The 15,722-nt window shown below is 39.6% G+C and overlaps 2 protein-coding genes across 2 annotated transcripts; one reads left to right on the top strand and one right to left on the bottom strand.

Moving 5' to 3' along the window:
• Positions 1 to 212: 212 nt before the first annotated feature.
• Positions 213 to 5,744, top strand: otud3 (OTU deubiquitinase 3). Its single transcript, XM_087833654.1, has 8 exons — positions 213 to 315; positions 1,300 to 1,605; positions 2,158 to 2,306; positions 3,713 to 3,825; positions 3,938 to 4,060; positions 4,201 to 4,333; positions 4,551 to 4,738; positions 4,955 to 5,744. Exons 2-8 carry the CDS (start codon positions 1,400 to 1,402, stop codon positions 5,117 to 5,119), a joined length of 1,077 nt encoding a protein of 358 aa, XP_087689780.1. The 5' UTR covers positions 213 to 315; positions 1,300 to 1,399; the 3' UTR covers positions 5,120 to 5,744.
• Positions 5,745 to 6,962: 1,218 nt separating this feature from the next.
• Positions 6,963 to 14,382, bottom strand: bcas2 (BCAS2 pre-mRNA processing factor). The gene is made up of 7 exons (XM_006785293.3): positions 14,195 to 14,382; positions 10,667 to 10,759; positions 10,502 to 10,572; positions 8,004 to 8,165; positions 7,863 to 7,913; positions 7,691 to 7,771; positions 6,963 to 7,603 (listed from the first exon to the last, which is right to left on the bottom strand). The coding sequence occupies exons 1-7, from the start codon at positions 14,285 to 14,287 to the stop codon at positions 7,477 to 7,479; spliced, it is 678 nt and encodes a 225-aa protein (XP_006785356.1). The 5' UTR covers positions 14,288 to 14,382; the 3' UTR covers positions 6,963 to 7,476.
• Between the last annotated feature and the right edge of the window lie 1,340 nt (positions 14,383 to 15,722).

Raw genomic sequence — 15,722 nt, 5'->3', positions numbered from 1 at the left:
TTAAGAAGGCGGAAGGTGGTGAATTTAAAGACCACGAGATAGATAGAAAGAAAGAGAGATAGATACTGGAGTCTTTTTTCCCCCTTGTTGTTTGTTTACTTTGTTTAAATGAAGCAAATTTGCTGCTACTGCAAGCCTTTTTAATCGCATTTACGGTTTGGCCCATTTCTCCTTCCGTACGTTTTGACGTACACGGATATACGTACGCGGAACCTCAGTTGTAAACAAAAACGGACAATCACAACTTTCCTTTTCTGAGCTAGAACATAATAAAAACAAAAACTGGTTTATCTCGTCAATCAGAGTTTTTTAAAGGTAAGTGTCAGCACGACCACTATGTTAAGTTACTCGGTGAGTCATGATGTAGTGATAAAGACCAGAGATGATTTGTTATGTAATCTCTCCAGCTGTTGAGTACTCTGCACCTAGCCGCTAATGCTAGCTAACAGCTAAGCTGTAGCTGAAAACGCTTCGTTTGAGCTAAGTAGATAGCGAGTAACTTCGTACCCACTTAAGTTTCTAAGTGTTTATTAGTTATCTTCCATACTGCTGACTAATTGGCTACATTTAAGAAAGCAAAGTAAAATTATTTAGCTTCAGTACAAACAAAGGAAGTAAAAAAAACTATTGGACGTTTATATCTAAAACGTACCACGTTTTAGACGTGGTGCGTTTTCTCTAAAGTGTATCACGGCTTATGTTTACAGGCCAAGAAAAATAAACAATTACATAAAATTAAAAAAAAATACAAAGCCGGGTTAGGGGATATCCTTCAATGAAAAATCCAGAAAGTTTCGAAATTGAAATTGTTAATTTTCAAGAAAAAACAAAATATTATTTGGCAAATTAAAGTCACAAAACGTCATAAATTATATAAGATAATACTGACAGATTTATATATATTAAAGAAATGAAGTTTATGCTGCTTTTTTGAAGTAAAGGTACACTACTGTGAAAATGTCTTGAGCCACCCCTCATTTCTTTCTATTTTGCTTTCATACAGTCAGACTGTCTGAAAGTTTGTCAGTCACATAACAGAACCGATAGATTTTGGTCCCAAACAAACTCCCGCACTGTAAAAGCATACGTCAATAGGGAACACAATTAGTCATGGACTGGCCTCCCCAGAGCCCAGACCTGAACATTATTGAAGCAGTGTGGGATCACAAACGCCAAAGAAGAGCTTTGAATGTCCTTCAAGAAACTATATGTATATATATATATAATCTAGAATGATCTAATATGCCGTCTGGTTGAAATATTAAAAAAAATCTACTATTTCTCTGTCATTAAAAAAAGAAAGTTACAGACGTGTGGTGGTCTTTCATGAAGCGCCTGCTCACTGCCACAGGGAGACGCACTGTGGTGTTGTAGGCCTGCAGACACGAGTGCAGTCAACATGTCGAGGAAACAGACGCACAAATCTTTGCGGAGCAATAAAAAGAGTGAATTGGAGCGCAAGAGGGATGAAAGGGCAGTCCGCCGGGCCATCGCAAAAGACCGCAAGAACCGCCCTCAGGATGGCGATGAAGGTGCAGAGTTTGTCAGTTTCTCCAATCAGCTGCAAGCACTGGGGCTCAAGCTGAGAGAAGTCCCTGGAGATGGGTAAGAGCCAGAATATCAGACCTGCTCTCTCTGTTTGGTCCTGCATAAACTGATTTTTCATTTATTTCAAAGTGATCAAAATATTATGTGAACATGTGAACACCAGTGTTGAGTCTGTAGGTTGCATTAGCTTATTGCTGTATTAAAAATAGTTTTGACTCAGAGGGAATCATGTCTAGTTAATGAGGCTTAGTATCACAACGTAGGTAAATAGGAGATTGTTCATATCCTATAACTTGGCCCACCACATCCCATGTGGTGATATCTAGAAAAACGATTCTGGCTTTAGATTGGAGCACCTGGACTTGTTTTTAATTTATTTGGATGTGGTTTTTAAAAGAGCTTAAATGTATTTAATCTGTTCTAAAAATGCCCTGTCTTTATCCTTTACAAAATCAGTTTTGAGGGGTCAAAAATGCTTGGAAAAAAATAAGGCTGAGTAGCTCTCTTTGATTTAAAAATTCGAAAAACTTTTAACTTCATTTTGGTAAAGATTGTATATTAAACCCTTCAACCACAGGCAGTCATTTGTCATTTCCTTTTGTTCTTTAGGAATTGTCTGTTCAGAGCTCTAGGCGACCAGTTAGAGGGTCACTCCCGGGGCCACCTGCGTCTCCGCCAGGAAACTGTTGATTATATGACATCCCATCGACAAGACTTTGAGCCCTTTGTTGAGGATGAGGTTCCCTTTGCACAGCACTGTAAGAAAAAAAACAAGCAAGCGGGTAACATTGGCTACATACGCCAAGAAAACAATGTGATTAGCTAGACTTACTCTAATTCACAATCCACAATCTATAATGGTACCTACGCTATATTGCCAAAAGTATTTGCCTTCACACCTATACAAACTTGACTGACATCCCACTCTTAATCCATAGTGTTTAAAATGGTGTCGGCACATCCTTTACAGCTGTAACAGCTTCAACTCTTCTGGGAAGAGTTTAGAAGTGTTTACGGCAGTTTTTGACCATTCTTCCAGAAGTACATTTGTCAGGTCAGACACTGATGTTGGACGAGAAGGCCTGGCTCACAGTCTCTACTCTAATTCATCCCAAAGGTTTTCTGTTGAGTTGAGGTCAGGACTCTGTACAGGCCAGTCAAGTTCTTTCACACCAAACTTGGAAGAGAAACTTGGAAGAAAGCACATGGCAAGGTCCACGTCTGTGTGCACTTTGCTTTATGCATTGTTATATAGTCATGATGGAACACGAAAGGGCCATCCCCAAATTGTTCCCACAAGGTTTGTGCAAAATATCTTGGTATGCTGAGTCAACTGCCAAACCCAGACTCATCCTCCAAATTTCCAGATGGAGAAGTGTGATTCGTCACTCCAGAGAACATGTCTCCAATGCTTCACAGTCCAGTGATGGCTCAATTTACACCACTTAATCCAACACTGTGTATTGTGCTTGAATCCAGCTGCTCATGAAGGCCCATTCCATGAAGCGCTCTACACATGGTTCTTGAACTAATCTGAAGGCCACATGAAGTTTGGAGGTCTGCAGTGCTTGACTCTGCAGGAAATTGGCAACCTCTGTGCACTATGCACCTCAGCATCCACCGACTGTGGAATATTTAGTAGCGAGGAAATTTCACGATTGAACTTGTTACACAGGTCCTATCACGGTACCACACTGAAATTTACTGAGTACCTGAGAGCAACCCATCCTTTCACAAATCTTTGTAAAAGCAGTCTGCATGTCTTCATGCTTGATTTTATACCCTGTGGCCATGGAAGTGATTGAAACAACTGAATTCCATGATTTCAGTAGGTGAGGGAATATTTTTGGCAATATAGTTGCACATGGACAGACAGCTGAGTTCAGTGGGATGCAGTTTTGACCAGAAACTTTGCAGTGACCTCTGGTGGTTATTGCTTCTGAGTGACAGATGTATGTAAGTGGCCTGTGGAAGGGACGGGGTGTCACAAAATAAATATACGATCTCTTAGTTTACTTTTTTTTTTAGTGTAAAAATGTGGAAATACTAATATATACAATAGGACAGCTTTAGTCATTTTAACAGACAGACTTTAAGTGTCATGTGTTGAAAGTTCAAGAGAGCAGTTGTGGCAGTAACAACTCTCTGCTTCTTTTCCTTGCAGTGGCCAATCTTTCTCAGCCTGGTACTTTTGCTGGCAACGATGCCATTGTGGCATTTGCTCGCAGTCAACAGGTGAAAGTGGTTATCCATCAGCTCAACACTCCACTGTGGGAGGTAGGACCAGACACTTTCAAATTATGTCTCCTGATCTTGTGCGCTAATATAATTTGTTATATGATGTCTCTGTGGCACACCACGCTGTTTATATGTTGTGTTTCTGTTGCAGATCAATGGTTCAGAGAAGCAGGTGTGCCGAGAGCTGCACATTGCCTACCGCTATGGAGACCATTATGACAGCGTGAGACGGATAGGAGACAACTCTGAGAGTCCTGCTCAGCTCCGCATAGAGGTGTGGTGTCCTACCAGACCAGTACTTAAAGAACAGTTAGCTCTCATCTAGCATGCGTCTTTATATGTCAACACTGCACCCAATGAGCCGTCTTCTACTAGATTTTTTTCTGATGTTTTTCTTATCATTGTTGTTCCCAGAATATGCAGAATTCACATGGACAGCAGCGTGAGTTTGGGGACGGTCAGAGAGACAGGCACAAAAAGTCTTCTCCTACAGCGTCAGAGGAGGACAACGTGATCCTGAGCTCCATCAAGAATCGAGCGATCCAGGGTTAGAAGTTACATTTAAATTATTAGCTGTTGGAACAAGTAGACTTCTGTGAGGGAAAGCAACATAATCGTCAGAATCATGAATGCTTTGGATTTTTTTCACAGCTAGTTGTTGCGTTGATCACATAAACATCCCAGCATTGAACTGAGACTCTTAGCATGGCACTAACAGAAACAGATCTGATTGTATTTGCATGTTTATATCTTTTTTGCCTCAGGTGATGAGGAAAACTTACTCCAACTGAGTGCAGCGACAATCAACGCCGAGTGGCTTGTTGGCTCTGCGGTGGGCCAGTCCTGCCAGGGCCAGTGTGCTTCTGGATCCTGTTCAACCTGCAGAGCGGCAGCCGCTCACTGCAGTGATCCCACCCAGACAGCAGAGGGCAGCAACGTTCAAAAATCCAAGGTTGTGGATGCAAGTTTCCTGTTAATTATTTGCATTATAAAGGAGCCTGTCTAGCTAAATCAATATTTTATACTTCACATTATACATGAAATTGATTCACATTGGTGTTCCTAACTTGTGAAATATCATTTTGCAGCATTGGTCATGCTTTAGCAGTTTTAAACTTTACTCAATGAGAATAACTGACTTTTTCTTTTTTTTTTCGGTCACCCCTAGGTCTCCAACAAGCAGAGGAAAGAGCAGCAGCGGCTCGAGAAAAAGAAGCGTCAGGAGGAGCGGCATCGACAGAAGTTCCTCCAGAGTAAAGGAAGCCAGGACCAGAACCAAAACCTGCCAGACGCTGTTACTTTAGTACCAGCTCTGAACACTCTCAGCATATAGACTGGAGCATGGCCAAAAATACCTTCTGCTACTCTTGCTACCGGTGGCTGTCCACAAAGTTTTGCACATGGTCAAAATTTCAGTCACATTGGATAACTTTTCCTAAGGAGAACCCTCTAGCATCTTTGCAAAGAGTTTAACGGTGCCTGCAAACTGGTGTGTGTGTGTGTGTGAGAGAGATGGGCGAATGTTGTAAGAGACAAGCGAAAGCGCATGAGTATCAGAATTTCTGTTGGGATTTTTATTTAGTTCCATCCATTCCAGGTGTTGGTGTATGTAGAAGCTGCTCATATGTGGTTTAAGCACTATGTTATCTAGCTCCTTTCTATGCTGGACATCGGGCTTTTCATGACTACCACACAGACAATCTTGCACAGCCAGGCTTTTTGATTTGCCACAGACTTGAGTTTATTCTGATGTTCGTTCTGTCTGTGATCGAAGAATGAATTCAGTATTGGGAGGGGGGGCAGACGAAAGGATTGTCATACACAGTGTGTGTGTAAGGAACGTGGCAATAAATAATAATAAATCAGATTTACCTTTTTTTATTCCTGTGTGAACCCAGTAGTACGCTATGTACTATCCAGGGTGACGAGCTGTTTAAATTAAAGGTTTATGAGTCAAAGTAAGTTCCTGACATTTTCATTAAGTAATGTGTTTAAAAGTAGTATTGAATTTGTCTTTTTTTTTTTTTTTTTTTTTAATTAATATGGCATTAAGAGAAATGATCACATCATTTTAACAGACACAAAGGAAGGATGCTGACAGCTGCTCCCTTATTCACCACAGCGGGTAGAAAATGTGCTGACACTTATACATCACCTTTCTACTCTGAGCTTTTTACTACAAGCGTAGTTTTTCTCTTTACTTTGTGTAACCCTCACACGGGTGCATCAGAGGACACAGGGGGTCCAATATCTTGCTGACGGATACCTCAACATTTGTCTCTCCTCCAGGAAGCATACTGAAGATTGTTTGCTTCTTAACAAAATGTGTAAACCGCTACACTGTGAAGCCTTTACAGAAGCTTCTCGATATTATAAAGCAAATGCAGAAATCCTGTATTTAATTTGGTTTCTTGACATTTTCCCACCCCGTGTCACTGTCAAGGATCCCACTAGCATAGTGCTGTAATTTAGTTAGCTAACAACAGTAGTCTGTCACCGGATATTTGTGCACTTAGGTGTAATAAATGATCTTGCACTCAGTAAAGCTGCTGCCAATAAACGAGTCTAGTATACAGGGACATGCACGTGTTGATATGTTATTATGGATACTAACTAGCCTAATCTCATTATGTTTAATATTCCTTCAACATTGTGTACACTGAATGTTTAAAAAGGGAAGCTATTAAATTACTTCCTGTCACGAACTCAAGTATTTCCTGAGAGCCTAAAGGTCAGATTTAGACTGCATTTGTTTCTCTGTTTCAGCTTTTTTTCTATTACCTGTGTGACATTGGTGAGAGGAAATCCCCTTAAAATTGTCATCTGAGGCAGACAGCTCAACTCACCTGGTGTTCTTCTGTTTGTGAGCGGCAGCCAATCAGATGGAAGCTGGTTTAACGGGAGAAGTGCTAAAGCTACTAGCTTCAGCTGAACAGTACATGAACTGAGGGACTGAACTGTAAGAGTATTGTGTAAACGAGGACACCAAGGCCCCCTTGTAGGAGGATATAGCTAACTAAGGCTGCTGTGCCTTACAGGAAAGAAGAAACTGGTGTGTTTTATGATTTTGAATTAGAGTAAAATATAATCAGCAAAATAAGTGAGTGGATATCAGACCAAGTTTAAAAAAGACAGGGAAATATTAATAAGCATTCAATCAAATTCACACTACAATATAAGAAAAGTTCAATTTATTAAAACCGCTTTAAAAAATTACATTAATTGAAGTCATGCTGGAGCTCATAAAGATGAGTCTGGCTTCAAACAACAAACTATGTACATTTTTCCAAACACACTGTTGAGCTGGAAGAGAGCTTGAAGAATCAGATCGATGTAAACTTCCAAAATGAGCTCATGTGACAAAATACTAAACGCTAATGCTATAATATCATTAGCACTTACAGCCAACAGACTAAATAATGTCACATGTGATATTTAATCTGCCTGTCCTACCAAACCACGTGAGGCAACAAAAGCTGTTTTATTGTGTTCAACTTTCCATTTGTGAAAAGATGATGTATTGTGTCGTGTTTTTACACTGGAAAAAGGTGTACAGTGGTAAACTGTGCTGCAAATTGAGATTCATGGGCGCATTTGGAACGCGGCAAAAAAACTTCAGTCCTAAGGTTGCTTCTTAGTCCTGTTAGCCTCACAAGCCAAGATGGAATCCGACCGAGGGATCAGTAGCTCCTAAAAGTCCTGTCGGATGTTCTCCTTGTTTTCGTCTCCCTGCTGTTGCCGGAGTTGAGTGACTTCGTTTTCCAGCTGAACGATTGCCCGCTCGATCTCATAGTTCTTACTGACCAGTGACACCCAGCTGTTGAGGGCACAAATACAGATGTTAAAACAGAGGGAAAACTTCTGTGCGTCAATGATACAAACGTAAACTCTTCCAACAACATACTTAGACTCCAGCTCTCTGAGTTTGGCTCCTGCTGCCAACTGATCATTCTTACGCTGCCAGTTCAAATCCTGAATTTGCTTCCTGTGTGGCAGAACAAACACACCAACAGGTAAATATTAAAACATATTAAACACCGTGTTTTGGAGCAAAAGGTTTGAGGCAATGAACTCACCTGAATTTGTGAAGTTCCTTTTGTGCCATCTCGATCATGAAGGCCAAGTTGCTGAAGAAAAAAATCAAACACGACACGTGTTAGCAGTATTTCCCCACAGACATCAACACTGTGCAGACTGGATCTGGAGACTATACGCACTCGTTGTAGGCCTTCCATGCGTTGGTTCCATAATGCGACATGAGCTCCAGGTTCTCGATACGGACCGCCTGGTGCTCCAGCTGGGCCATTGAGTTGTTCACGCACTCCTGCCACGCTGTAATGTCATTCTTCTGTCCTGATGAGGGCGCCGGCAACTCATACCTCAATGAGGAAAACATTTATTAAAATACTTGTGATCACCAGTGCTACCCCTCTGCCTAGTAGACACGCCGATGGTATCAACTTGAAAATCCTACATCGCTGGGTTATCGCTCTCACAAGGTTTTCAGAAAACTTGACCTCTGAACTTGAGGTTGCGGTCACCGAGAACTCATCTGAGATTTTTAGTAGATGCACCTATGATAGCGTCTGTGCTATGTTGCTTTCTTTCTTTAGTTATTGCATTAACAAACTTAGGTGTTAATGCACCTGCCCGGGTGATATAATACCCCAACAGCCTTTTACAGCAGAGGGTTAAACTTTAACATGTGAGCCAATAAACAGAAATGAAGGCAAAAAAAAAAAAAATAGCAGAAAAATACTAAGTTACATGTGAGTGAAGTTGGCCCCCCCACCTTCTTCAAAACCAACAAAAGTGGTATCAAACGTTTGTGCTGCTAAAATTTTTGTTTATGCCGCTATCATTTTAAAGATATTAAAGAAAATTTAAAGGTCAAAAGGTCAACCAGCCCCCCCACATTACCCAAATCAGACAAAATTGATGGCACTGCAAGACTGCTTTTCCACCAGACTGGAAGATCTTTAAAAAGGCTGCCACACACGACAACACCACAGACTTTCAGGAATATACCGAAACTGTCATTGCCTACATCCCAAAATGCATCGATGATGTCACAGAGACCAGGGCTATCACTGTCCGGGCCAATCAGAAACCATGGCTCACAGGTGAGGTCTAAAGGCTCCTAAGGTTGAGAAATGCAGCCTTCAGAGCCGAGGATTAGGTGAGCCTAAGAACAGCAAGGGCAAACCTGTCACGTGGCATCAGAGATGAAAAGGCAGTAATCCAGGAGGATTTTGCAAAGCTTCAGCGATAGCAGAGATACTCAGAGGCAGTGACAAGGAATACAAACCATCACAGACTACAAGCCCACTCTGCAGACCGTGGTGACACAATCCCCAGACAGTGTGTGGAGATCCCTTGCCAAAATCAATACAAGTAAAGCTCCAGGTCCTGATAACATCCTTGGACGAGCACTGACGGACTATGCTGTGGAACTCACACATGTCTTCACAGACATCTTCAACACATCATTAGGGTCAGGCTGGCGTTCCCACATGCATTGAAGCCTCCACCATCATTACTGTACCGAAGAAGTCATCTACCTCCTGACCTTAGGTGACCTCTAGAAACTTTTATTAATATCTTTGAAATGATAGTGGCACAAACAAACATTTTTGCAGCACAAACATGTGATACCACTTTTGTTGGATTTGAAGAAAGGGTGGGGCCAACTTCACTCACATCTCAGTTACTACCCCGTTTTCCAAAGATGTTGGAATACTATCAACAACGTACATTTAAAAAAAAAACAACAACAACAAAAGCTGAGTTAACCGACCTCCGAAAATGTGGAAATCATTTAAGTGCTACATAAAATGTTGAATTTCTATTTTTTTTTTCTTTTTTTAATGTGGTGCCAGAATCATGTATGATATGGCATGTGACTTGAACAGTTGTGTAATTAATGAAGGGGAGGGATACAGCTACTACTGGAAAAGCAAGTCAAGTTGTATAAAAACAGTTTTTTCACAAGAATCTATAAAATCCTGTGAAAAACTAAGTACATCCATCATGCTTCCATATGAATTATGACTGTATCATGCCACTCAAATGTAATTTAGTAACTAATCATCAGCACCTGTGAGCACCTCTATAAGAGCTGAAGTTTTGACCGTTTGTTAAAACGATGCTACAGTCCTAGATTAGCATGTTAAATGTTAAAGTTTATGACAGTAAAATTAGAAAAAGTTGCATTTGAACAAACCAAAACACTTCTGTAACAAAGGAAAACCCAAACACAGCACATCAGCACAAGCGCCTCACATCAACTATCAAGCACGGTGGATTTGTGCTTGTTTTGCAGCCACAGGGCCTGGGCAGCTTGCAGTCACTGAGTTGACCATGAACCTTCTGTATACGAAAATATTCTTAAGTCAAATGTGACCAACAGCTGAAGCTTTGGACAAAAACTCACAGGACTGCACAACAGCAGATCAACAATTTAAGAACCATATTTTGCATCATCCTTGACAAACTTTAAATGAATGGTTGTGATCTTTGGGCCCCGAGACTACACTGCATTAAAAACACAACTTTACAGTGTAAATCAGTGAATGGGTGAACAGCCTAGAAAGAACTTAGAAGCATTGTAGTAGGTTGACTATATGAATGCATCTCACTTCCTCTGTGGCAAATAAACAAAAAGCTCAACTTGCAGCTAAGCTACCATCAGGCTCTTACAGCTGGCAGGATTTACCTCTTCATACTCAGGAGTTCCATCGGCTGCCGAGCTGCCAACCGCTCAAATTCATTCCTCATTATTTCTGTCTGAAGGGGGTGAGAACAAAGAAGGAGCACCATTATTTCCTTGTCAGCAGCTGAAACCACTAAGAAGGTTTTAAACTTCTGATGAGTTCATCACCTCAAAAGCAGAGAAATCAGGAGTAGGCAGGTAACTCAGGTAGTTTTTTGTAGGTCGGTATCTTCTGGTCTCTTCTTCGACCAACGCTGCTGCCTGAAGGAAGAAACAGGATTCGTGTTTGGCACGGGGAATATTTTGCAGCCACTGGGAAATTCACTTGAAATGAATTGCATTAGAGTTGCACAATTCACTTCTTGTTATTCGACAACTGAAACTCTTTGAGGTGTAGCCTTTTAATTAGGAATTCATAAGTTTTGAAACTGTGGGGTAATACCTATTGGTTAAAAGGTACACTTCTCTTTTTTCCATACACATGGAAAAATGAATCAGACCCTTAGGGAACATAACTTCTGATAATAGACTAGTGAAAAATCAAACATTCCCATTGCTACCATATTCAAATATTCTACTGCAACAATATGTACAGGATTTGATGTCCCTTTTGAGTGTTTTATCCAAATGTTTGTCTTGTTGATCTAAAGACAGATGCAATCTTATTCTTGAGCATGAAGGAGATCAATGACTGCACAAGTACAGTCATTGAGTCATTGAGCTGCAAGTTGAGAGAAAAATATGAGAAGAAAGATAAATGTTGCTGTAAAACTGTACTAGTCTAATGGACTCCGACTTACAGCAAATCAAGAAAACATTAAATACTGCTCACATACTAAGATAATAAAATCCAAACATATGCAATAGACACCTTCATATTTTTGTCAGATTTAAGAAAAATCTTTAAGTGCTAAATAGGGCTGTGCCATATGACCAAAATCTCATATCCCGATATAAGAATTCTATCGTCCTGATAACGATATAAATCACAAAAATGTAACATTTTCTGTAAATTCTGTAAATCTCGGGCAGCTCGTCCTGCGGGAAGTGTTTCCAGCTGCGCGTCATGTTGCTGGAGTCGAGTGTTTTAACCGATGCATGAAACTATAGGCTACATTTTTAGACATAAGTTGTAAAGGCTGCCGTTTTCTTTGTGAGTATTTATTACACGGCGTGCTGCAGGGAAAAGCCTGTTCTAACGTTTGAGACTTTATTTTTTTAGCACCTGGCGGCTCTTTTTTAATTCTCATCCGTAAATAATCTGCTCTTTCACGTGATTCAGTTTATTTTGAAATGTCTCAACAGGATCTTGAGCTTTATTGTGAAATGTTTGTGTGGAACATAAACAAGCGGACACGCGATGCTGTTACCGTTGTTGTGGTGCATAAAAACAGGTGCTTGTCTGTCAGTAGTGTGGTTATATAAAATAAGAGAAAGAGAGAACTTTAAGAAATTAATATAGCCACCACAGTAACCATCAAAACGATGAAAAAATATTGCCTTAAACAGTTTATTTTGCCACACCACGAAACAAACATAGCTTAAAATGAAACGATAGACGTTTTTATATCGTCATCCAATATATATCGTTATATCGAACAGCCCTAGTGCTGAATGAGTAACTGTTTTTTGCCAAATGATGTTGCACAAAATGCCGTGGGCGTGTCAGAGTGCTTTTCTGTTGTCAGCTCTCCTGTTATGCCACTGCTCTTACTACAGACTGTAGAGCTGCATGACACAAACAGCAGTAATCTGTGTACCTTAGATGTCATGAGAGCAAATGGAGGATCCAGGGAAAATGTCTTGATCGGGGAAGTGTTTAGTAGTGACCACGAAGAAATTATTGAAAACACTGACACCAATATATATTAGGCTTTGTGAAGATCCTTCAAATGTTTTCTTTGGACACCGGCTGCTTTCTCACTTGTTTTCAGTGAGAAAACCCAACTTAAATTGTTTGTACCTCTTGCAATGCAACCTCTTACAATAACATCTAATCCCTAATAAAATCCCTAATAAAATATATAAAAAGTGGGTTTTTTCAAGACTTCATTTAATCTATACAGGGCTCGCAAAATCGCTAGCCGATGTCCCGGGGCTAGCGCTTTTTCCAGTCGGGCTACCAAAATCTATCTCTGCCCTGCCCGTCGGGCTGTCATAGGAAGGAAAAATGTCAATTCTTTTGCATTCTTTCGGAAATGTAGCTGGGTAATTATGTCATTGGCATCGGTGAGCCAGAATTTGTGGGCTTGTTTTTTGCTTTCACTTTGCAATCGCGCGAACTGTGTATAGAGAGCGACAGCACTGTTTGGTGAGTGATGATAATTTGCTTATCAATCGTTAGCTTACTATGCAAACATGACAAGTGAAATCTCCCGCAGCAAGCTTAAACATGTGAGAGGTTGATCGCGCAGAGAATCGCTGAGCGTTATGTGAGTGCGTGTGTAAAAGCAGCAGGATATATATTTTTGTTCTGCTGAGCCAAATAAGACAGGTCAGGGTGAAGAAGTGACAGCCAAAGAAAAGCTTACTACAAAACGGAAAAGTTATGACAAATCAGACTATAAGGCAAAAAGAAAGTGCAGCTTTATGGTTTCATGGACAAAAGAATTTCTGTGGCTGCAATATGACAGATAAATAACCAGGGCTGCACAGAAGTGGTCCACAGGTGCGCATTCACTGTCAAAATAAAAAACGCGCACAAGATAAGAAGTTGCAACGCGTGTTTGCATACATAAGATTTTCTGGAGGAGGACAGACATTTGTTTAGAACTCTTAAAGATGTCGAAGAAGCAAGCTCCTTTAAGCAATTACTTTGGTGTGCGCGTTGCAACTTCTTATCTGGTGCGCGTCTTTTATTTTGACAGCGAATGCGCGAACGCGGACCACTTAAGTGCACCCGTGTAAATAACATAATGTTCTGCCGGGTGTGTTGTTGGTTTTCCCTCGATTTCTGAGTCGACAAGCGCCTTTGTTACTGGGACCAGTAATTTTAAGAAAGGCCCCCATTAGAACCCATGAGAAACGCAAGAATGCATTATTGCTCAGTCTGCAATATCTTTCCCAGAACAAACACCAATTGTAAATAACATACTAAAAATAAACCTGAAAAAAATCTGTTTAGAACAGCGTACTATGTTGCAAAGAGTGAACTACCACTGGCACAATTTAGCAGTCTTTGCAAACTTAAAAAAAAAGCAAATGGCCTAGATCTTGGTTCCACTTTCCTCTTACCAGTGACTTCAGTGGACATTTCAAATTCAGGATCTGACACAGACTGATTCATGTTCTACACAGTTCTTACAAGTTCATAGAAATTTCTGTTCAATTAGAACCAAGTATTTGAGTTGATGATTGTAATTTTTATACAATGTTGTAATTTGTGTTTCAACGATTTTTTGATTAATGAAAACAAAACAAAACATCAATCAAAAAACTGCTCTCTTTTTTATTCGGGCTACTTAAATTTATTTTGGGCTACCAAAAACAGAAGAGTCCCTGCCCGAAGGGCTACCAGGGATTTTGAAATTTTGCGAGCCCTGCTATATAATAAAGACACTGTACTGACATGAGTCTGGTTAACAGAGCAAATTAACCAGCTTCAGATATCAAACTTACAGTGTCCGCTGAAACATTGCAGTGTGCCATGTAGCATGGTTAGCTAACACGCTGTGTTCAAACTGCCCGCTTACTCACCGCTTCTCTCACACCTGCCGCATCGTAACCTTGGTCGAAATATGGCAGAGCATCTACAAACACTTCTCCAGCTACTGAAGCCGTCCCGGCCATTTTTAATCAGTCTATATATCGTTCACTTTGTTGAACTGTCTCGCTTTCTGCTAAATAAACTCAAAACCCAAGTGTCCCCTTTCTTCTTCTTTAATTTCGCGTCTTCTTCGAATTGGTGCTTTAGCGCCACCGCATGGTATGGAGTGTTTATCTTAATGTTTCTTCTTTGAAGCGTGGACAAAACGTATGGAGCATAGCTCACATCGAAATAAAGCATGCCATGAATTCATAGTTAAATGTGCAGTAAAACATTAATTACTAAATTACGTTTTCAATGTCCTCTTTTTATTTAGTCATTAGCAAAGTAATTCATTATTTGATCAATCAATAGGGATTAAAAATACATATTTCTACAAACTATTAATCTATTAGGAAATATCTCAACCTGAAAAGCGGTTTACAGAAAAATATATGAAATGCTTGTTAAAACATAATTTAAAAAGTAGCCTGAAATTAAAAATTTAACAACAGATTTTCAAAATAGTTGAAAAAAATACGATTTAATAAGAGAAATGGGTAAATGGAGTTAAAAACTGAAAGGCAAACTTTTCTGACATTTAAAATGATGATACCATCCCTCCTTTTTAATTCCATTTCCTTTCCTTAGCTATTGGATTCTCCGTTTTGGAAACCCTGACCTCCTCAGCAGTATGTTGAGTCTAAACAATAAATCAATGATCTTATTATTACAGGATTATCTATTTGATTAGCTTCTCCGTGTGACCTTTCCATGACTCTTTTGGTCTTTGTGAATAAAACAAAGCAAATTAGTCATGGTACAATGTCACATCCCAGTTGTGCAATCCTAACATGACCCTACACAACTTGTTAGTGCTCATATTATTTTACCAAACCTTTGATGCCTCGTCGGAGAGGGTAGTCCAATAGCTAATGGGAAACGAGAATGAATCGAAAAGGGAAACAAGCATTATTTTAGATTTCAGAAAAGTTTGGATTCCTAATTTAATTTAGGAATCCATTTATTTATGTCTAATTTTATTTCGTAAGAGATTTTGAAAATCTGTTTTTAACATTTTAATTTGGAAATACTCTCTTAAATTAGTTTTTTATTGAGTGTTTCCTGTTTTTTCTGTAAATTGCTTTTCATTTAGAAAGATTTAACTCCTCTTTTTATTGAGCATTGAATTATCAAATAATTAATTGTTTTATTGATGTCTTAATAAATAGAATAAATTAAAAATGAATTTGAAAATTCATTTACTGATGAATATTTTATTGGGCAGTTAATTATTAATTCATGAAATGCTATAATGCTGTGTGTGTGACCCTCCTGGTGCTCTATGAAATAGTCCCAATGTTCTATTAGCCAAATTAGCTTGTCTAAGATTCTGACTTACTATTACTGATTTCTTTGGTACTTGAGTGTAAAATATCTATCAGATGCCTCATATTTCTGAAAGTGAGGCAACATTCT

The sequence above is a fragment of the Neolamprologus brichardi genome, chromosome 20 (assembly GCF_056152115.1).
Source record: "Neolamprologus brichardi isolate AB-2024 chromosome 20, ASM5615211v1, whole genome shotgun sequence".
In the NCBI taxonomy this organism is placed as follows: Eukaryota; Metazoa; Chordata; class Actinopteri; order Cichliformes; family Cichlidae; genus Neolamprologus; species Neolamprologus brichardi.
This window is presented reverse-complemented; position numbering and strand designations above follow the sequence as displayed.

What these genes read in the sequence shown, in the direction of transcription:
- bcas2 (XM_006785293.3), bottom strand. Translation starts at nt 14,287, where the DNA reads ATGGCCGGGACGGCTTCAGTAGCTGGAGAAGTGTTTGTAGATGCTCTG. An exon ending in CTGATTTCTCTGCTTTTGAG is followed by an intron (nt 10,573 to 10,666) that starts GTGATGAACTCA and finishes CACCCCCTTCAG; the next exon opens with ACAGAAATAATGAGGAATGA. An exon ending in GAACTCCTGAGTATGAAGAG is followed by an intron (nt 8,166 to 10,501) that starts GTAAATCCTGCC and finishes TTCCTCATTGAG; the next exon opens with GTATGAGTTGCCGGCGCCCT.
- otud3 (XM_087833654.1), top strand. Translation starts at nt 1,400, where the DNA reads ATGTCGAGGAAACAGACGCACAAATCTTTGCGGAGCAATAAAAAGAGT. An exon ending in AGAGAAGTCCCTGGAGATGG is followed by an intron (nt 1,606 to 2,157) that starts GTAAGAGCCAGA and finishes TTTGTTCTTTAG; the next exon opens with GAATTGTCTGTTCAGAGCTC. An exon ending in CAAGAATCGAGCGATCCAGG is followed by an intron (nt 4,334 to 4,550) that starts GTTAGAAGTTAC and finishes TTTTTGCCTCAG; the next exon opens with GTGATGAGGAAAACTTACTC.